This window comes from Triturus cristatus, chromosome 5_2, assembly GCF_964204655.1.
Source record: "Triturus cristatus chromosome 5_2, aTriCri1.1, whole genome shotgun sequence".
NCBI lineage: Eukaryota > Metazoa > Chordata > Amphibia > Caudata > Salamandridae > Triturus > Triturus cristatus.
In genome coordinates this window covers 476,116,456-476,139,027 of record NC_140588.1, presented here as the reverse complement: position 1 = coordinate 476,139,027, position 22,572 = coordinate 476,116,456, and the positions used below count along the sequence as shown (strand labels likewise).

Below are 22,572 nucleotides of genomic sequence, written 5' to 3'. Positions count from 1 at the left end.
ATAAATTTAAAGATCACGTAGAAGATAGATGTAGATGATTAGTTAATAAGGTTGAGAACAAGGACAAGTATTCTGATTGGACCAAGGAGGAGTTAGTTCATAAGGCTGAGGGAATTTCTAGTCCTATAGCTTTAGATTAGCAACAATGAGGCAAGCTTTGCATACGTCCGGCTAAGAGTAGATACGATATACTATTTGTGGGACATAGTGTGTGTGATCATATCTTTCTAGCCAATGGTGCTTGGAAGACATTTCTGCCAGTCAGTTTGAATGGTACCAGGAGTATATTTTGTGTGTGGGAAGAATGTGAATGTTCAGTTACCGAGCAAATGGTATGGCACGTGTTACTTGACGATTGTGTTTCTGAAAATATACCATGTGGATGATTTAGAGAGTTCTGACGGAAAGTCAAACAGCAGGGAAATCTGAGAGAGACTTCTAGCAGCAGATTCCCTACCTTTGAATTCCCAGGCATTCGGCTGGATCCGGAAACTTTTGCTCAGCTATGCCCCTTGCGCGTGGTGCCGGGTGGCTCCTTTCGGCTCCGCGAGACGTCGTCTGTGTCGGCAGAACTGATTATGACGTTGCTTTGTTTAAATAGGTGCCACCCAGGCGGATGGACATTAGTTATTTTCTTTCCGCGCCGGTTAAGGGCCGATTCAGGAAGAGCTACCCCTCTGCAGCTTTTTGACAGGTGTTTTCTCGACTTTTACTTGAGTTCACTTTGTGTGCGAGGGATGTCTCAAGGAAGACAGGGTTCAAGCCTTGCAGTGCTTGTCACCGCATGATGTCGGTAACCGATTCCCATCTGATTTGTCTTTAGTGTCTCTAGCATGCTCACGATACGAAGTCCTGCTCAGACTGCCGGGCCATGGCTCCTAAGATCTTGAGGGACCGGGCGTTGAAGTTTCTTGCAGCCCGGCAGTCGACATCATCGACCGCGGAGGTCTCAGTCCCGATCGAAGAAGAGGAGGTCGCAGGACCGCTCTCGGAGCCCCAAGTCCTCTTCATCCACTCAAGGTCCTCTGGACACTTGGGGAAGAGACATAAGAAGAAGAAGAATTTAAAGCGGACTTCATCTAAGCCTCGACTGGCGTCTGTCATAGAGATGCTCTAGGTGCGGTGCAACATAGCCGGAGCCTGAGTCCACTTCACGCCTCCCACCCTTTCCGGGAGCCTGAGCGACTCCAGCTAAAATTAAAGAGTTTTACGAGGCCATGACCCACGTATTTGAGGTGAACGACCCCAGTGGTGAGCCCTCGGGCCCGCAGGGTCAGAAGGGGCCCCACCATGTTGGATGCCGTCGGCTCCGGCCACTGCGCCAGTGGGGCCTCAAGGATATGATCCCGGATCCGGGCCAATGCCAGTCGTGCCATCGAGACCTCCCCTGGTGTCGGACCCGAAGTCGGTGTCGGCAGCACCACCAGTGCCCATTGGCATAGCTGTCAAGGTTTCAGATTGCTTATGTTCGACATTTTTATAATTTCAGTGTACTTATGAGTGACATTCAAGGACTATCTATCAAGAAAAATCCATCCATGAAGATGATGGAAACGTATAAATATCAGAAATTACACCCATTTGAGCAACAAGAAACTCTAAGAAGATCTTAAAACTGCTGCAAGCACCATAAATGTAAGGATACTAACTGGACAGGAGGGCCTCGTAGTGATAAATCAATGCTAAATTGCCGGTAAGATTTAACTGGTTTATTGAAATAAAAGAGCTGATGAAGTGCCCCACAGCTGCAGACCCCGGATGCCGACTGACGAACAGCCAAGGTTCTAGACTGCTGAACATAGTCAGTTTAGAACTGTGAGCAGAGCTGTAACAACTAAATTAAAATAAAATTAGAATTTAAATACTTTGGCACTACTGTGAGTGACAGAGCGAGCATCATCACAGTACAGGACAGCTCAGTCATGATGACTCTGGTCATACTATGCACTTTACATGCAACTGAAGTCTTTGATAACAGTTTTAAGATCACTGTGTAGATTAGGATTGAAATTTATGAATTGCAAATATCAAAACAATATTTGTGACAAAAGAAGTAACTCCCTGAGCTACCCACATAAAATACTGTTCTGTGATATGCAGGATACATGTTCTTCGCAGCAGGCATGTTAACTCTTTCTGTGCTATTGGAGAGTCAAAAGTGTGGGGAGACATGTCAGATCTCTCTGCAGCAGGAACATGATGAATCATCATGTTATCTTTCACTTACCCACAAATTCACTGAGAGGTGAGTAAATCATTCCTGCTGCTCAGCCTGGCCATTGTAGCTGGAGTCTGTGGGGTCACTCACTGCAGACCTGTGACCTGACTGATAGTGTTGTGATGAGCTGGAGACCAGAGTAGAGTGTCCCATCTGCAGCTGTAAATTGTAGTGAGGTGAAAGGTCATGGTGTGGCACGCTTTCAGAGCTGTGCCCTGTGTTTAGACACACATCACCCACTCTCACTATGACTGGAATATCCACCAAAAAATCAGGGGAGAGGAGCACTGTTGAGGAGGTAATGGAAGTCGTTGAATTATTAATTTGGCAGTGGCAGAAGCAATTCTAGGTCATGGCAGGAATTTGAAATTAAAACATCTTGCTGCTGCTCAGCCTGCATGGACCAGAAACCTTTCAGTGGCCTGTTACAGTAGGGCTGGAGGACATGAGTGTCCCTCCTGTTGAGTGGAGTTGTCTCACCCAGCTGATAGGAGTGTAAATGTAAATGTAAATTGATAATTGTATAGCGCACTACTCACCCGCAAGGGTCTCAAGGCGCTTGTACGAATACCGCCGTGGAACCCATCATGGCTTTCCCTGTGAGGCGTCCACTCCTGGGCACCCCCAAGGTGGAGGCCAGGCATCCTTAGCGTTGTGGGGGCCGTTGTGGAGATTAAGCGAGCTATTGCCCAGAGTTGCAGAGTGGGACTCCATGATTGGAATAGGCACCGAGGCAAGAATTATCAGGTCCGTGGAATTTTTGAGCCCAAGACCCACCGAGGCGGGGAATTGAACCCAGGTCCCGGGCTAGACCTCTGCATCAGGGTCTGCCGCTCTAATCATTGAGCCACACTTCTCCATGCATATGCACATGCATCAGCCCGCGCCAGCCATAGCAGAGAGCTTTAGGGCTGATAAAACTATGATGTCCTGGAGCTGGTGCTACGATTAACGTGGCAGAGTTAAAAATTTGCTCAGCACGCGCTGGGACCAGGTTTAGCTCAGCAAACTTGAAGCGCTGGAAAACGTGCACACGCACAGGGGCAACGAGGCCTGAGACCTTAATAAAACTGAAACCACGCCGCAAGTCAAGCATGTTTGCAGTGCACCATGGTATATACGTGTCTTTCACAGAGGGATAGTTAGCTTTTGAAAGATGGGGTTATTTTCTGGTGTAACAGGCTTGGAGGACTAGACAGTTTGTTTGTATGTCGTTCTGGCACACTGTGTGTAGCTTCATGGCTGGAAATGGTGGCAGCACAGTGACGACAGAGGTGGAAGACAGAACTTATTCCTTACAGTTTTTTGCTACATCACATTGCATTAATCAGACTACGCTAAGATGTTGTTTGATGTAACACTATGTGGCACAACATGCCCCGGTGCTGTACAGTCACACTTGCTCACTGCCCGCGGTTGGCAGCCTTGCCTGCAGCCATGCCAGGGCTTCTGAGCTACAGTACTGTAACACGCCCAGCATCCACCGACTGCAGACAGCTGCTTGCTCGCATGTGGCCTTTACAGTAATTATTTAACACCACACACACTAGGGTGCACTGCAGCTGTAAGCACTGACTGGAGTATCACTTACTTCAACTTAGAACTTACCAGGCAGGCTCAGGCGAGACCGTGAATCACAGGAATTTGGATTTACCGCCCACCTCCTTAGTGAGTCCAGGCAGTGACAGAGTCCTAGCGGCTGCTGCAACATCACTTCGATTCCCTCACCCTCAGCAATTACTGAATTTGTGGTGCCGGAGTCAATCATGATTTTAAAACTTACTGCACCTGAGCAACGTGACGGGCGGTGCAAGCAGACAGCTGTGCTGTGCAGAATTTGAAATTGCCGCAAAACGAGTAGCACTAGGAGCCTACCACAACACACTCTGGCAGCAGTGATCATTAGCCGGACGTGACATCAGTCCCTGTGGCGCCAGCCTTTATCACACAATGGGCTGATGTCTCGGTAGTAGCCATTGGGCACTACCTCGACATGAAGTCAGGTCTGAGAGCACACAGCGGGGAAATCAATATCCCAAGTTGAAACATTGTAGCATCCTGCCAGCAGCAGCCGCTACTAGCTCAGCCAGCTGACTCCAAGCCTGTGAGTGAAGCACGTGCAGGCCACAGTGCACTGCCAGCCACACCACTGTTTAGGTAGAGTAAGCAGCACTAATAGCTGAGGCGCTCTGCCTATAATGCATGACAAAGCATTTCAGTGTGATGATGCGGACCACCACACTGAAATGCTTTAGTCTAATGCCTGATGCGTGGTACTTGGCAGGACTGCATCGGAGGCTCCAGCCCTATCCTCACCCCTGATGACACGGAGCCGGAATTATGTCGTTCAACGCCGATTACGTCACCGAATGAACCCAGAGGTTCTATGTTATCACTTGAGCACTTTGAGGAGGTGCTAGGCTCAGGAAAGGAATGGAGGGGTCTGTGGACCTTATGGAACTACAGGATATCTCTGTGGACTTGGACTGATATGGGGAACTTAGGGAGGCCAGTGGACTGGACACCTCCTCAAATTCTGGTATGCTCTCTCCGCCAATGGTGACTGCAGAAGAGGGGGCATCCTATGCCATGGTGGTAAGGAGAGCAGCTGAGGTCCTTGGACTGGAGCTGCCCTCAGTGCAGATCAGGACTAATCTCCTGACTGATGTGCTTCAAATTGGGGCTTCTACATCCAAACCCCTTTTGCCCTTCAACAAAGCATATATGGTGTCCTTCAAGGCACGTGGTCCAAGCCTAGCACAGGGGCTTCTGTGAATAGGCCAATTGCACATCGCCATCCCCCGGCTCCGGGGGACCCCAAGTTCCTCAGCCAACACTCCACCCCTTTCTGATTCCAAAGAAGAACAAGGGGCTACGGCCCATTGTAGATCTTCGGACTGTCAATCTCTTCCTCCAAAAGGAGAAATTCAAAATGGATGGTAGCGGTGGATCTGCAGGATGCATGTTGTCACATCCCTATCCTGTCGGGCCACAGGCATTACCTGCAGTTCAAGGTAGGCTGTGAGCACTTTCAGCTTACTGTGCTTCCTTTTGGCCTTATCAGGGCCCCTCGGGTGTTCACCAAGGTGATGGCAGTGGTCACAGCTCATGTGTGCAGGTTAGGGGTGTCAGTATACCCCTACCTCGAAGACTGTCTGTTGAAGGCATCCGTGCCCCAGGCAGTCGTATCCCACCTTGAGACTACGGCGAACCTCCCGCATTCGCTGGGGTTCTCTATAAACGTGCCGAAATCACGCCTGACACCTTCTCAGACACTCCTTTTCATCGGAGTAGTTCTGAACACAGTGCAGTTTCGGGTCTATCCTCCCAAGCAGCCAGTCCAGGATATTCAGGCTATGATTCCAATGTTTCAGCCTCTATCCTGGATTTTGGTGAGACTGACTCTAAGGCTGTGGGCCTCATAGCCTCCTACATCCTGTTGGTGAAGCATGCCAGGTGGCATATGCGGGCTCTGTAGTGGGACCTGAAATTCCAATGGGAACAGCATCTGGGAAATCTCACTGACATGGTCCAGATCTCTAGAGGAACTGCCAGAGATCTATAGTGTTGGTTCATGAACCGCAATTTGGTCAATGGCAGACCCCTCTCCCTTCCCCAAACAGATCTCACAGTTGTGACAGATGCGTCACTTCTGGGATGGGGTGGCTATCTGGGAGAGGAAGAGATCAGGAGACACTAGTCTCAGGCAGAGGCAGGGCTCCACATACATTTGTTGGAGCTCTGGGCAATTCGATTGGCATTGAAGACATTTCTTCCCTCTGTCAAGGAGAAGCTGGTCCAGGTATTCACAGACAACACCACCACCATTTGGTACTGCAACAAGCAAGGTGGTGTGGGGTCGTGGATCCTTTGTCAAGAGGCTCTGCGTCTCTAGACATGGCTGGAACAGCAGGGCGTAACCCTTTTGGTTCAACACCTGGCAGGTTCTCTGAACGCCAGGGTGGACAAACTTAGCCGTCAATTCCTAGCGGATCACGAATGGTGTCTCCAGTCGGAAGTGGTGCAAGCTCTCTTTCAGCAGTAGGGAGAACCTTGGTTAGATTTGTTTGCCTCTGAAGAGAATGCACAGTATCAGCAGTACTGCGCTCTGGAGTTTCCAAGGTGGCTATCGCTCGGCGACGCATTTCGTCGCGGATGGAGCTCAGGCCTGCTGTACGCCTTTCAGCCCATACCACTCCTGCCCAGGGTTCTGAAGAAGATCAGGAACGACCGAACCCAAGTCATCTTTGTGGCTCCGGATTGGGCTAGAAGAGTTATGTTTTTTCCAGAAAAGGTGGTGCTTCGCACCATGGCTTCTTTTTTGCCAAAAGTTGTGAACCATTCCATATGGGTCAGTCTATCCCTTTGCCCACCTTCTTTGCTCCACCGCATTCCTCTAAAGAACAGGAGCATCTCCACCGTCTGGACCCAAAAAGAGAGTTGTCATTCTACCTTGAACGCATTAAAGAGTTCCGGGTGGACAACCAACTCTGTGGGGGTATGTGGGAGTGAAGAAGGGAAGGGAAGGGCAGTGCAGAAATGGACCATTTTTCACTGGGACATTCTCTGCATCAAGATCTGCTTTGTCCTTGCTAATAAGCAGCCCCCTGAATCAGGTTGTCCCTGTGCAAGACATATGTCAAGCTGCAACATGGGAGTCTTTGCACACGTTTGCAAAACATTATTGTTTGGACGGCCCGATCCTGCTGGAGTTCCTCGTTTAGTAAATTGGTCCACAGCCCTCTGCCGGGATTGTATGGCTCTAATTCAAAGGTAAGGAATCTGCAGCTAAAAGAATCTATCAGATGAACAAGTTACTTACCTTCGGTAACGTGTTATCTGGTAGAGACTCTATCTAGCTGAAGATTCCTTACAGCCCCACCCATGCTTCCCCGCTTTGCAGACTAATGTTCTAGGGCTAGGGTTATTTCCTCTTTTTCAAGGCCCTAGTTTTTCACATGACTACGTCAGTTACTTTGTGGCTCTCCGCTACGGGCGTGGAAAAAACAAAACGTACCGACATCTGCGCGCCTGGGTGGCTCCTATATTGGCATGCGACATCCTAACCGACGCTGCTGACATGGACATTGTCACGCAGAGCCGAATGAAGCAACCCAATGCCACGTTCAAGGGGTATTGCTAAGTAAAATTTCAGGATCCAGCATGACACCTGGGAATTCAAAGGTAAGGATTCTGCAGCTAGATAGAGTCTCTACCATATAATGCGAAAGTAAGTAACTTGTTCAACGTGGAATGACTGCTGGAGAGGTTGTGGGAGATATATTTTGAGCGATGATACCTAGTTTGGGAGTACTATTGAAAGACATCAAGATTAGAAGGTTGTCTACCATAGTGGATAAGTTATCTGTTAACAAGGCTGAGTTTTTGCTACTCATAGATGGGGAGATGGTATCGATAAGGGCAATGGTGATGAAGAATCGCCTTGCATTAGATGTGTTACTTTCAAAGAGGGCAGAGTCTGTTGGATGCTGAAGGTCCAACAGTGTTGTACTTATATCCTTGATAGAAGTAAAGATCTGAGGATGTATATCAATAACATCATTGATATACATCATGAGATACAGGACTTGTCAGCTGAAGGAGTTTGGGATAAGATTGGGAAAGGATTTGGTGCGGTTGGAAAGTTGTTTGCAAATCTGGGAAGTGGAGTCTTTAGAAACATCTTGAAGCCAATAATAACTTCTATAATCTGTATCATTCTTGTAGGAAAGTAGGATCTGCTTTCATGGTTACCCCCACTTTTTGCCTGGTGCTGTGCTGTTTCTGACTAGTCTGACTGGGATCCTGCTAACTAGGACCCCAGCCTCTGTGCTTTCTCCCCTAAATTGGATATGGTAAGTACTTATGTACACCCCAGATTGGCTACTGGTGTACTCCTACAACTCCTTAGTATATGGTACTGAGGTACCCAGGGCATAGGTACACCAGGGGTCCCCCGTGGGCTGAAACATGTGTTATGCCACCCATGGGAGACCACTCAAACTGTGACTACAGGCCTGCCATTGCTGCCTGTGTAAGCTGGTGCTAACACCACGTATAACAGATATAAGTTTGCTTATATCTGAGGTCACTGCACGTAAAACCTTTAAGTCACCCCTAAGTCAGGTCTTTCAATCCTGAAGGCAGGGTGCTCGGTTCTAAGTGTGAGAGTGTCCAAGCACTGTAAATCTCCCTCAGGAGGACCTCAGTGTTCCCAGCACCAGCCATCTAGAACCTGACAGCAAGCTAGGGGTGCTGCCGACCTGAGACATGACTCTGCCCTCCTGCTGCTGAGCCAAACTTGAGCTAGGGAAGGCAGAACAATAGGTATCCTGTCACAGGGAGGTGTGACCACCTCCCAGACAGGGTTTAGTGTATTGGGCCGGGTGGGGGCGCTTGCCAGCGCCACTCAGTCTGCTTGAAGGGCACATTTGATGCCCTTCTTGCATATTCCAGTTCAAACCAGATTGGGGAGCCATTGGCTCCCGCTCTGGTGCGAAACGGGACAAAGGACATGGGAGTATCCTCCCCACTGTCCAGCCCCTCTTCTGGGAGGGACCCCTGAATCATCCCAACCTTTTCCTTAGGGTACTTAAGGGCTTACCTGAGGGTGGGTCCCTAGATTTGTCGTGGGATTCGATTCAGATCAAACTCTGCATCCTCTTCAACCATCTGGACATTCTGTCCCAATTGTGCTGACCCCATCAGACTTCACCGAGACTGCAACCAGGAAGACTCCATCTGCTCCTGATCTCTACATTCTACAAACCCACTGCACTGTTAGTGTCCGTGCTCCATACAGGTCCCTGCCAGGTCCTGTGGACATCTAGAGACACCCAAAGAAATCTCCCTTGGAGTGAAGGAGTCACTCCCCTGCATCCGTAGGCACCACAACACAAGCTGATCGATTCCTGATCCTGGTCAATAACACAGGTGATGGTTCTACAATTTCTTTGAGTCCTGCACCGTCTTCAGACCGAGTCTAAGGTCACGATCCCTCACTGACAACAGCGGAACTGAGTTCCTGTGCACTGGGTCAACTGGCCATTGCTAAGGCTGGACGAATCTTGTCTCCAAAGATCTTGAGGCCCTGTTGAGTGTCTTCTTTGAATCCAATAGGCTCCCCTGTTTGCTTGGGGCCTACCCTGACTCACTTGAATGTGGTGAGTCCCTTGGACCTTGCGGGTCCCGACACTGCATCTTTTTCGCTTGCCACGTTGTTTGCAGTTGCCAAGGCTGGATGGTGCTCTCGACGGACATCGACCCCTCCACTCTCAACATCCGATGTAGGACAACTCGTGAATGGTCTTCTACAGCGTCGCTTGGTACACACAGCTGCAACTCCAAGGTCACCGTCCACTCCCCTGCAATACCCAACATTGAATGACATTCTTCTTCCGTGCCTTCTGGTCACTCCTGAGTGGCCTAGACTCTGTCCCCTCTGCTTGCAGGTACTTCTCATCTTGAATCCACCTATGGGTTCCACCGGACACTCTCACCTTCTTCTTCTTCAACAGCGGCATCTTCCTCAAGACCTCCATTGGGTTCGACAGCAGTTTCTGACGCCACCTCACACCTATACACCCAGCTTCTCTCGTGTAGGTATCCTGGTTCCTAGGGTATCCACAGGTGTGGTGGATCTCCAACCTTCTGTCTTCAATGGGGTTTTTCATGGTCCACTGGGAAGAACCTTCTTCTTTAAAATTGCTACAGCGACTTACCCTTTGATTTGAATTGAGCACGCGATTGTGTTCCCACAATCCACACGGCTTCCGTGGAGTTCCTGGGTTCTTACCCCGGGTGGTTCCTTGGGTCCCCAGCATTTCTACGTCCTCTGGGTACAGTCTTGACTTGAGTCGCGATTCGCATCCCTCTATTTTAGTATATGGTTTGGTCTCCCCCTGTGTATTTGTGCTACTTACCTGTTTTTATCGCAAAGTATTAAGTGCATTGTGTATATATCTGTGTAGGAGATATTTGTATGTGTTAGAGAGTGTCTTATAATACATGCATAGTTTTAATAAATACACTGTGTGCTTCTTTTTCACTTATTCTAGACCAATAAGATTACGTTCTGGTAAAACAAGCTGCTTTACACTCCTTCTGGACTGAGCCTGAAGGCTGCTCTCCACAGCTACCACTTAGAGAACTTTCTAAGGTTGTCCAAGACCACTAAAATCACCGTAATGGTTGTCTGAATTAGAGCACGGTGCACACTTACAGAAGTGAGCACCATATACTAAGCCAGCCTCCTACAATTCTCTATTAGGAATGATAAGGTCACATAAATGGTACTAAGTGAAGCAAGTGGATAACTCCTTAAGAGAAAGAGAAGGAAGGATGGAAAGACTACAGGACAGTCACTATGAGAATTTGAAGCTAAAGGAGGAGTTCAGACAGAGAAGATTAGCCATGATATCTTTTTATAATGGTCTACTCTGCAGGGATGTTTTGGAGGGATTTTATGATGACTCAAGGTCATCAGATGGGGGACTAATGGAGCGGAAATCTCATTCCAGTTGTAGGGGTGCATCAAAATGATGTGTAGAGCACACCCACAAAATATCTTGCACATTATGTGACGTATTTTTTTAGGCTATTGGCAAGTAGCATGGAGAATTAACGCAGGAAATGAATGTATCTAGCAGAAAACATAAATGTGAAGAACTTATGTTGTGAAAACTGACAATTCTCATACTAAAAGTGTTTATGAGTGGTGACATTTCATAAATAGGTTAATGTAATAGTTGAAAATGTATTAATGATAATGTGAATTCGTAAAGCTCGCATGGTGCATTCTTATGTTAGCTGAAATCGTAGGCCTGAAATGCAAGTCCCTGACAACTCTCACTTTAGAACTAATAGTTTGAATTTCATGTGCGCTGCGGAATCTACACTTTCTCACGTTTTGTATTGCAGATGAAGAAAAGTTCTTCAAGACAGAGTAATGTCTTTGTTTTAGCAGCTAGGCAAGGAGAGAAGCAGTTACAATCATGTGAATTGGGTCGATAAAGGAAGGACATTGGAATTCACACAGGAGAAGGCCTGGGAGCCAAGGACGAATTGTTGCAAAAGTTGTACATGTACAGCACCATGGAAAAGTACAACCAGGACTGTACCCAGAGAGGATGGTGTGTGCGAGGTGCACTATGGGAATTCTACCTGTGGATAACTGTTGGTTGGAATTAGGGAAAGAGCCCTACTTCTCTCTCGTATCTTCAGAGAGAGAGCATCCTCGTACAAGCTCTTTCTTTGCAATAGTGGCTTTATGCTACTTGACCCTTTTATGGTGGAGAGACTTCTTAGGAAGACACCACGTACTGACACCTTTCTCCTTCCTATTGAAAATGCTTATTTAGGGATGTCACCTTAGCTCTAGAGTAGGGATAGATTTAATGTTTTTCACTAACTAACCATCGATGCAGGGAAACTTGGACTCATGCTTTCTAATCCTTTGTAGATACTTCTTGAATTAGTAGTTTTGTTCATGCTACGCCGTCTAAATTAGATGCGTAGATTTGGCTTCATGCTAATTCAATTGTATTTCTACACCCTCGTGTTGAGGAGTCTTTATGTGCAGTTATTTTTGGCGTTGTAATAGACTAACTAAACGTACGTAGTTGTAAGTGAGTTATTATGTATCAAAGAGATTGATTGGCTAATTGTCTGTCAATTAACAACTTTTCTCCCCTTTAAGCTTTCATGCTGCGAAAAAGAACCATCGCAGTTTATATATACAAAAGGTCTAGAACTAATGGGCTCAGTGCTTTCACTTCCACCTTTGAAAGACAGTACCGCTAGTAAGGGATTGTTCTAAAGTGAAGCCAATTCCCAACGTAATTTCTGTAACTGGACCCAAAGGCCAACAAATAGAATATTTCCAAAATGACAAGTAAGAGGAAAAATTGCATGGAGGATTATCAACTACTCTTACATCTAGCTGCAGTATAACTTCAAGTTTAAGGAAAATTATAATGGTTAGTTTGTCATGTAAAGTATATTTTAACAAATATGTGTTTTTTTGGGAATTTAAAAACAGTGACAATTAATCAACTTTACGGTGGTCTATGAGAACAGTGAAGGTGCTGCTGCCGCCTCCGCTCACCCCAGAGAGCACATCAATGAGTGGCATTTGAGAAGAAACCTCTACAGCAGAAGATGCCATTCAAGAAAAGAGAGAGGCACTGTTATTAAACCCAGGCATTCCCCATTAGCCATACAAGAAGGCATGAGCACCACCATACAAAGGATAAGCCTTCATGTGAACTAAGCAGAGCAGGTGATGAATATCCTGTTTTGCAGCCCACACAATAAATGCCATAGCTCTCCTACAGTAATGCACCTGCAATGAGGAGGTGAGAGCCATAAGCCTCCACGTCCACAATCTAAGCACATCAGACTTCCCCACCTTCTATAAGATGATAGATAGGGGGTTTGGGGCATCTCTGTACTCTAGGAACAGTTACATTTGGGATCACCATAAGAATAGTGGTTCAGGGTGCAGAAAATAAATCCACAATGGACTCAACATTGGAAGAAATTTCCCTTCATGCAAGGGGCATTTTTTGTTTTTAAGAAACAATTTTCCACTTTAGGTGTTTGTTTTCTGAAAAAAAATATTTTGCTGATTGGGCCCATCAAATATGAGGCCCGCTCAGCAATCATTTAAGGAGTCATTTAAGGAGCCGTTGCATTCATGGGACTGCTGAATGCACAAAGATCCCCACCTAAATTTAGATATAGCAGATGGTCTTCTGCCAGGGGATCAGAGGCCATAAACCCAGTTGACGTAGCTGATCCACTGAGGTGTAATTGAACCCCATCAGGTCTCATTTTGAATACTCTAAATATGAGGTACCACCCACATGCAGAATTTCATCCACCAGAAGACTTTTATTGGGGAGGAAATTCAGCAGGTGGAGTCTACTCTTTCTTTAAAGTTCTGTACAGAAATTGGAGAATTTCAGTTCTCTCCATACTACCTACCCTTGATTTTTCTGTCATACCTGGAGTAAGAATTTTGTGATAAAGGAGGAAGCCTTATTTGTGAGATGATTTTTGCATTCATCAAATATTCCCTATAACATGCTGAAAATATGCTCATCATGAGTAGCAGTTGAATCACTTTCTATGAGGAGCAAAATGATATACAAAACATCCAACAGCATGAGGCAATTGTATATGTATATTTTTAGAAGATAAGTGAGAAACCATCAGGCAGGCAGCTGAACTGTTAAATCAGACCTGTAAAGCATCTTTCACAGGGAGTACCATACTGCACCAAGTACTATTTCCACACAGCATCAACTTACACCACTGAGAATGTGTATCAGTACAAAATCAGGAAGCACATCAGGAAAATATATTTATGCTGCAGAAAAGTAAGTGCCTACCAGATACACTGTGTCCCATTCCTATGCCAGGAAATATACTGTAGATGGAAATAACGCCCATCACTGATGGCATGCCAATTACTAGCTCATCAAAATTTCTTTTTCTGTGTCAGTAAATAAACTACCATTGAAATTAATTATGTTTTCTGATAGATAATTCCATTTCTTTGGTGTATCTGTGGGTCTTTTGAGTGAAGTGCTTTTCACACTGCAGACTGATAGCATAGGGCAATGCTTCTTAACCTGTGGTGTGTGGACCCCCGGGGGGGGTCCGTAAATCCTACTCAGGCGTCTACGACTGCTTAGAAAACTAAATAATTTTAGCGGATTACTAAAGTCTATATAAATAATGAAGCAACACATAAAATTGGAAATTTTTAATGTATACTTTAATTATGAAAGAATTTGAAATTGGTGGCTAAAAATTAAGGCCCTTATTACGATGTCGAGTGGACCACAACTGACCGACTGCCAGTTACGATCTGCCCAATTTCTGCCCAACATCTGCCCCTGCAGTCCACCCGCCATATTACGATGCAGCAGGCGAAGGCATCAGGCGGAGGGACCATTCTTTGCTGTTCCGACAGGCTCAAGGAGCCCATTGGAGCATCGGAAAGATTACAATCCCATAATGATGGCAGAGCCAGCCTGTTGGGATAATGATATCACTTTCCGCCAGCCTTTCCATGTCAGCCTTACTGACATGGAAAGGCTGTCAGAAAGTGACTTCGAGGTCCCCTAGCAGGGTGCAGGGATATTTAAAAACATACATTTTTCAATGGCAGCTTGTGCTGCTGGCCTTTCCTTCCCGGCGCATAAGCTGCCATTGAAAAATTTATGTTTTGCATCCAAATTGTGTGGTTGGAACTGCCGACCTATGGTTGGGCGGTTCCAATGCGCAACGGTGTCGGGCAGACTCAAGTGCGCCCAACATCGTAATGAGGGCCTAAGTTAGTATCCTCGGTTTGATTTGTGGGATCAATGCAGCTGTATCAAACAGAATATAGTATGAAGAATGAATGGCTGTAATTAAATTTAGAAAAACTCCGATCTTCCATGATTTTTTTTTTAATATATATTTGTGAATTAAGTACAATTTTCAATCATTTGTGTATTTGTTTGTTGAATGCTTGTTTATGTGATTTCAGTATATTATCTAGGCCCAGATTACCTGCTTTCAATAATGACTCAGTGGGGAGTTGCCTGGATTCCACTAATGATTCAGTGGGGTTCCTGGGTTCCAGTGATGATTAAGTGAGGGTCTACAGAAGTCAAAAGTTTAAGAAATGCTAGCATAGACGTTTGAATGCAATGATTATTCTCCATTTAGGCATACTTGTATGCATCCATCCCTACCCTGACCATGGAACCTGTGGTCAAATATATTACCTCAAGATTTTAGACAGTGCTATTAGCTAGTTTGGCAATATTTGCCCCTGTGTCATATTGGAACAAAATATTAACTGTAGCAAACATGTACGTAAACATGTAGCACAAATAATCATTGCCTTATTAACACTAAGTTAATTTTTAACACCAATTTATGAAGATCACGCAAGAGTTTTTAAAAGCTATAACAATATTGATCTATCTACGGCTATTTGATTTTCCAGTTTAATTTCATTTATGCAGGACTCATGAAGTTGCCTACCGGAGGAGTGAAACCATTCCTCCTGCAGTACTCTGCCTCATCAGCTGGCCACAGTGGATTAATGTAGCCATATTTGCTATCTTTCTTCTTATAATGCCCATCCCAGAATATCCACCCATACACAATATGCAATTTTATAGAGTAGTAGTGGTCTAACTGCGAGTTAGTCAAGTCATTTGTATCCTTTGCTAAAGATCTTCTAAAATCATTATCTCCTTAAGTTGATTTGTAAAATGCTTCAACTTAGCACATCAAACTAGAACTTCAACCCACCATGTATAACTTCATTAAGTGTGTAATAACCGATGACATGCTGACATAATTGTAGGTAGAAAAATTCTAATTTCATGTAATGTTTTTGCCACGTTGCTTTAACCTTCTCGAATAACTTAATTTTGCGACAATTATTACTTTAGTAATAGTGGCCTAGTAGTATGTACTCAGTAGTTCATGGTTTTTGTTTCTTTAACCTATAACAATGTATTTTACATTTAGGGGCCCAGCAACAGTAATGGTTTTAACCAAGGAAAAGGCTATTGAAGAATGGAGAAATCTAATTGGTCCTGCTGATCCAGAATTAGCAAAGGAAGTAGCTCCCAATTCACTTAGAGCTAAATTTGCTAAAGATATTTTGCAGAATGCTGTTGGTGGTTCATCTGATGAGAATCAGGCATCTGAGCATATTCATTATCTATTTGGAGATGAAGGTAAAATAGAAGAAGAATCAGAAGAAAAGCAAGAAGGAGCTGACAGTAAAGAAGCACAAAAGCCAGATGATGCTAAAGAAGAAGAAAAGCAAGTAGAGCAGAAGCCAGAAGAAATTGAAGTAGAACAGAAGACAGAAGAAACCAAAGCAGAACAAATTCCTGGAGAAATTAAAGTAGAACAAACAGGAGAAAAAAAAGTAGGACAAAAGACATTAAAAACCAAAGCAGGTCATAAACCTACAAAAGCTAAAGCAGGACAAAAGTCAAAAAGCAAACCAGGAAAAACCCAATCAGGAAAGAAAGTAGAGCAAACACAACCGAAAACAAAGAGAAAACAAAAGCCTGGAGCAAGTAAAGTAGAGGAAAATCCAGGACCAGCACAAATAGAAGAGAAGACAGAAGAAACGACAGAAGAAGCAAAGCCAACTTAAGGTAAACAAAACAGAACATTCTACTTTTCATTTCAGTCTCTTATAAGATCTTAACTAATCGTCATAAGCAAAAATTAAAGTCATACTTTTCAATGTAAGTCTTTGTTTGCACACTACATGGGTTGGCTGCAGGGCCAGGCACCCATCACGGCAGCCAACCCCACAGTGAATGGCTTGCCATGTACCCATTCTGCACTGTGCACACCCTTTAACCTGGCTTTTAGAAGCTGGCTCTGTATATACTATACCAAAATAGGGTACAGGATGCACAGTCCAGGGAGTCCCCAGAGGTATAACAGAGGCTAAATTAGGTAAGAACTAACAGCTCCCTTTGTGGTAGTGTGTGTGAGCAGTTAGGCGTGTATTGTATTCACTCACTCAAGGACTGATTACAGTCACTCAGAGACAGAATCCAGATCAATTGGGTAAGTGTAAAAAAGGTATACTTGTATTTTATTTCCAGAACCAAACAGGATTTGGTACAGGCAGGTAAAATATACTTTCAATTGTAAACCTTTTCACAGAAATGCAATTGAGAATGAATCTGCAATTGTTACAGGTTGGTATCACTTTAAAAAGCAGTTTGAATTACACAGTAATTACTTTTAGGTTACTTTTTGATTACTTTCAGATTACATTGAGTACTGGGGGTAGTATTCATAGATACCACACTTAAGGATCTTGCAATACACGGTAAGTCAGACTTTTTAGACTTTGCAGTTTAGTAATCTTTTCCCAATACAAACATCAGTTCAACACAACATTTTAGGCCCAAAATCTCATAACATGGGTTCCTATGGGAGAATAAGTGTTAGCGGTTTCTCAGGTAAGTACATGACTTGCGAGCAGTGGTTTAGGGGGTTCGGACCGGGGTTCCCCAAGGTCTAGATGGGCACTCAAGTTGCACCAACAGCGGGACTGGGGCGGCTGGGTGCAGAGTGCAGGGGCCCAATGTTAGTCAATGGGGCTAAGGGGGCCTTCGGTTAGGGACTGCTTATGAGTCGCCACTCAGGTGTGGGAGCAAAGATCCTGGGGTTAAGGTCAGCACTGCAGGGGCCAACCATCAGCACAGGATCAGCATCACCAGGAGCACTGGGCGGCAGGGTTCCAAGGAGAAGTCGGGGGCGCTGTTCTTTTCAATGTAGACCTTCGGTTCGGCAAACATACTGCAGGCTCAGGCAGGGAGGCTTCCTGAAGACGACCACTGGCTGGAGAGGTATGTTGGATTCTTGGTTGATGCCTAAGTGCCCTTGGTAGGGCCACCTAAGGCCGTGGAGCATCGGGTGCAGGGGTGTCTTCTGGCATCGTGCTTTCTTACGAGCTCTGGTCGCAGTCGGGGGACCTTTCAGGTTCAGGCTTCAGGTATTGTCTTGAGGCAGGTCAGAGATCATCAGATCCCAGGTCAGGATCACTGGGAAAACTTCCTCATGGTTTTAGGCCACTCGAACCCAAGCCATGGGTGTCGGGTGTAGAGTGGTTCAGAATCGCGGAGTCACCAGAATCCGGACTCTGATTTTGAAGTCTTTGTTGAGCAAATTCAGTTCTCACGGGAGACAGAGTCTGTAAGGTGAGTGAAGGGCAGGTCCCCTGGGCTCTGGGGGGCTGCTAGACATGCCGGGTTCTTCACTATAGGCAGGTCAGACATGGACAGACTGTTAGGACTCGGGGCCAAAACAGTAGGTGTCCTCTTCTTCCTGGGTCAGAACGGCTCTTAGGTCCTTATTCTTTCTTCCTCAAATCTGAGGAGGCAAGGTTCATGGTGGCCCCTAAATACTAGATTTAGGGGCATTAAAAGGGGTGTGCAGGTTGGAACCAATGGGTCCCTTCCTTGGGGTGGGTTCACCCCCTATTATGCCACCCTCCAGTGGGGGGGCATGACCCTCCCCATAATTTGCTGAGTCCCCTCATCTTCAAGATGGAGGGGACACAGATGTGTGCCTCACCGTGCCTCCCCCATCAGAGGGGTGGGGTTGGCAAAGGTGGGCACACTGCTCTTCCTAGCTTGGTTTTCCCACCAATTCTCCCACCCAAAGTGGAGGGCAGAGCTGGTGGGAGCCAGTTGCTGGGAGCAGCAAAAGGCAGGGATAGCTGCCAAAGGTGGCAGGCCTTTGAGGCTTCCCCTTTGTGGACGCAGCCCATCCTGCGAGAGGAGGCATGACACCTCTACCCAGGATGGGTATTGTTTCTGGACCCAGAGAGTGGAGGCTCTCTACCCAGGGTTCCAGAAACCTGTCTGGTGGTGGCAAATGGCAGGCAGCCATTCGGGAACCACACCAGGGCTGGTAGTTTTTGAGGGGGCATCTCTAAGATACCCTCTGAGTGCATTTTACCTTAAATCCCACTCTGGCATCAGTGTGGGTTTAATGTGCTGAGACGTTTGCTACCAAACTTCCCAGGGCCCGATTCACAGAACTAACTTAAGACAAAATCCTAAACTTACTACCATTTTGGTATTCACAGAAGGCACTTACTCATTTTGGTATTCACAGAAGGCACTTACTCATTTCGGTATTCACAGATGTTAGGAGTCCTAACTTTAGGACTCCTAAATGCCTTCTGTGAATACCGAAAGTCTTAAAATTAGGATTTTTCTCAATTTAGTAGTCCTAAGTTTAGACTTAGGACTACTAAATTGAGAAAAATCCTAATTTTAAGACTTTCGGTATTCACAGAAGGCATTTAGGAGTCCTAAAGTTAGGAGTCCTAACTATACTACTACTAAACTGAGAAAAATCCTAATTTTAAGACTTTCGGTATTCACAGAAGGCATTTAGGAGTCCTAAAGTTAGGACTCCTAACTTCTGTGAATACCGAAATGAGTAAGTGCCTTCTGTGAATACCAAAATGAATAAGTGCCTTCTGTGAATACCAAAATGGTAGTAAGTTTAGGATTTTGTCTTAAGTTAGTTCTGTGAATCGGGCCCCCAGGTTTTAGTAAAGCCATTATGGAGCTATGGAGTTTGTAATGACCAACTCCCAGGTCATATACTCTTTATGACTTTACTACACTAAGAATTTTTAAGAATGGAGTTAGACACTGTAGGGGTACAGGGTCCTCCCCTGAGGGCTAGTGCACCCTGCTAGAGGGGTGGCTTACCTAGGCCTCAGGCAGTGGGCTGTAGGCTTGGCACACAGAGATGTGTGCCATGTCGACTCTTCACTTTTCTCTGCACCAAAACACACAGCCTGCAATGGCAGTGTTTGGATGTTAAGGGGCAGGGCCTATAAGGATAGCACAATAGGCGAAGAAGTCCTTAGAGGCCTTTCCTGGTCACAGTGTCCTTGGTACCCATGGTACCTTTTACAAGAGGCTTTCCTGTGGCCTAGGACGTGCCAATTGTGGGTACAAACGTACAGGTTTGGGAAACAACTCAGGCCCTGGGAACCTGATTGGCAGGCACCTGGGCACATCATGTCAGGTTGCATCGGATGTCAGGCAAAAGTTTGGGGGTAACCATTCAAAAAAATGGGGTACTTTCCTACACAGGCCCTGTGCCTAACCCCCTTTAGCTTGGGGACTTGGGGACTTGGTTGTAAGTTGCAAGTCATTAGTGAATAAAACTTTATTCGCCCTTCCATTTTTCTTTGCTTCTCTCATCAGATCTGCTCAAATGTAGACATACAGTATGCTAAATTCACTAAATGTCTGCCAAATGCGTGGATTAATCAACCAGTCACAGATTTATTAGGAGATGAACACTTCCTTTACACTTCCTTAACCCCACCTCTCCCACTGACAGTGCCAAAGTTTCTAGTGAATCGAAAACATTTTGACCTTTCTTTAACTCCTCCCCCTTGTTGGATCTGCACAAAACTATAAATACCTACACTGGGTGTGACATGTACATATAATACAGATTTATCAAACGGTACTTAAGTTATAAGCGATTGACCATTTTATTGCCCCCTCTAACTTTGCCCCCAAGAAGCCTTGGGACAAAACTAAACATACAATGCAAAATCATAACCTCCCAAGCTTCTGCCAAATTTTGTGCAGATTCATCGTACAGTGTAAATGTTATTAGAAAAATAACAAAACAAAAAGTGCCGCACTTTTTATCTACCCCAGAGTGTATCTACATGAATTGTTTAGATGTACTAAAAGAAGGTCAAACGTGCCAAGTTCTTGCAACAGTTTGTGCAGATCCATCAAATGGTGCCAAAGTTAATATAAATCAAAAATATTTTTAACCACCTGTTGCTAACTACTTGCTACATGTGACACAATTTCATCAAAGAGTGCCAAGCAAATTCGAATTTTATTGACCCTGCCTTAAACCAGCAGCCCCTTTATGTATTGTGTAGGAAAGTGTCCCTTTTTGCATGGATACACCCTATCTTTTTGCCAGATAACTGATGCTAACTTGATCAAGTGTGTGCTGGGATCCTGCTAGTCAGGACCCAGCACCTGTGTTCTTTCCCAAAACTGCACCTTTGGTTCCCAAAATTCGCACACTTCTGGGCCACATGTAAGTCCCTTGTTAAAGGTACCCCTGGTACCAAGGGCATGTGACCAGAGAGGGCCTCTGAGGGCGGCAGCATATATTGTGCCACCCTCAGAGACCTTCACCTTAAAATTCACACACTGCCCTTGCAGGCTGCATGTTTTGGTGCAGAGAAAACCGAAGAGTCAACATGGCACACACCTTTGTATGCCATGCCCACAATCACTGCCTGTGGCATAAGTAAGTCACCCCTCTAGCAGGCCTCACAGCACTCAGGCAGGGTGCACTATACCACAGGTGAGGGCATAGCTCCATGAGCAATATGCCCCTACAGTGTATGTGCCATACATAGACATTGTAAGTGCAGTGAAGCCATTTGAGTACCTGGGCTGGGAGTTTGTCATTACAAACTCCACAGCTCCATGATGGATTTAATGAAAGCTGGGAAGTTTGGTGACAAACTTCTCAGCATAATGAATCCACACTGATGCCAGTGTTGGATTTATTATAAAATGCACTCAGGGGGCATCTTAGAGATTCCCCCTGAAAAACAACCAATTTCTACTGTATTGGCTGACTGGTTCCCAACAGCCAGCCACCACCACCAGACAGATCTTATGGGGTGAGAGCCTTCATAATATCGGAGGTCGAAACAAAGCCTGCTCTGGGTGGAGGTGCTTAACACCTCCACCTGACAGGAGCAGCAACACTTGGTGGTGTGCCTCACAGGCTCCCACCTTGTGAGGTGCTGATTTGGGCAGTTCCAACTGGGGGAAATTCCAGCCCCCTGTCCAGGCCCCACTTTTGGCGGCAGGACAGGTGGGAAAATTAGTAAGCAGAGTACGAGTGTCCACCTTAGACTGGCACAAACCTGGGGTTGCCAGGAGCTGAGGCGAACCCTTCTCTTAGAATTTCACCATTTAGGCCCAATAGGAACAGGGATGTGCCCCTCTCCCCAAAGGGAGGGGGCACCCAAAGGGTATAGTCACCCTAGGGTACAGTAGCCATTGGCTACAGCCCCCCCCCACCCTCAGTAACACACTTAAATGTGGTATTTAAGGTCTTCCCTGAACCTTGTTCTTCAGATTCGACAGACCAAACAAGGAGACAAAAGTAGACCGCTGCTGGACCAGGAACTGAACCGTTGCAGACAGAATCCGGTAAGAACTCCGCCACCTGTAGACAGTTCGACACCTGGACCTGCTGTCCTTCCAGAAACCCTGCCATACCTCCATGAAACCCCCAAGACCTTCCAGCCTTTACCCAATCACAATGAACATCCCTTTGGCCTAGAGGCTCTAATTCCTGGAGTCCGCTGGTACAAGAACCCCAGTAGTTGAGGACCGGCACTTGTGTCAATGCGACTCACTACTACAAAAAGAACCCCAAGACTGCAGCAGTAGAGGACCGACACTTGTGTTGACGTGACTCTGCCCTGCCAGAAGAAAGCACCGCAGCTGGACGGCGGGCTCTCCGAGACGGCCCACCATCAACCAGAACTGCTCCATCCCCGGGACCATGACTGCTGGGCTTTTGGTGCCTAACTTCGACCTACAGTGGCTTGCTGACAGCGACGGTACTGGCGTTGACGGCCTACTGACTCCCATTCATCCCCATTGTTCTCCACTGACCGCCAGAGCAAACATCATTGCCAGTGTCGACAGCCATGGCATAGATACTGAACTCCGCATCTCTTCGTGTGCCCCCGTCTCCATTGGCTAGCCTTG

The 22,572-nt window shown here is 46.0% G+C and overlaps 1 protein-coding gene across 1 annotated transcript in view; it reads left to right on the top strand.

Annotated features, from left to right (window-relative positions):
• NME8 (NME/NM23 family member 8) overlaps window positions 1-22,572 on the top strand; it is a 1,023,835-nt gene that overhangs the window by 921,715 nt on the left and 79,548 nt on the right. The window contains exon 16 of the mRNA XM_085606381.1: window positions 15,758-16,401. Coding sequence (XP_085462507.1) covers window positions 15,758-16,400 — 643 coding nt within the window. The 3' untranslated portion in view covers window position 16,401. The remainder of the gene's footprint in view (window positions 1-15,757; window positions 16,402-22,572) is intronic.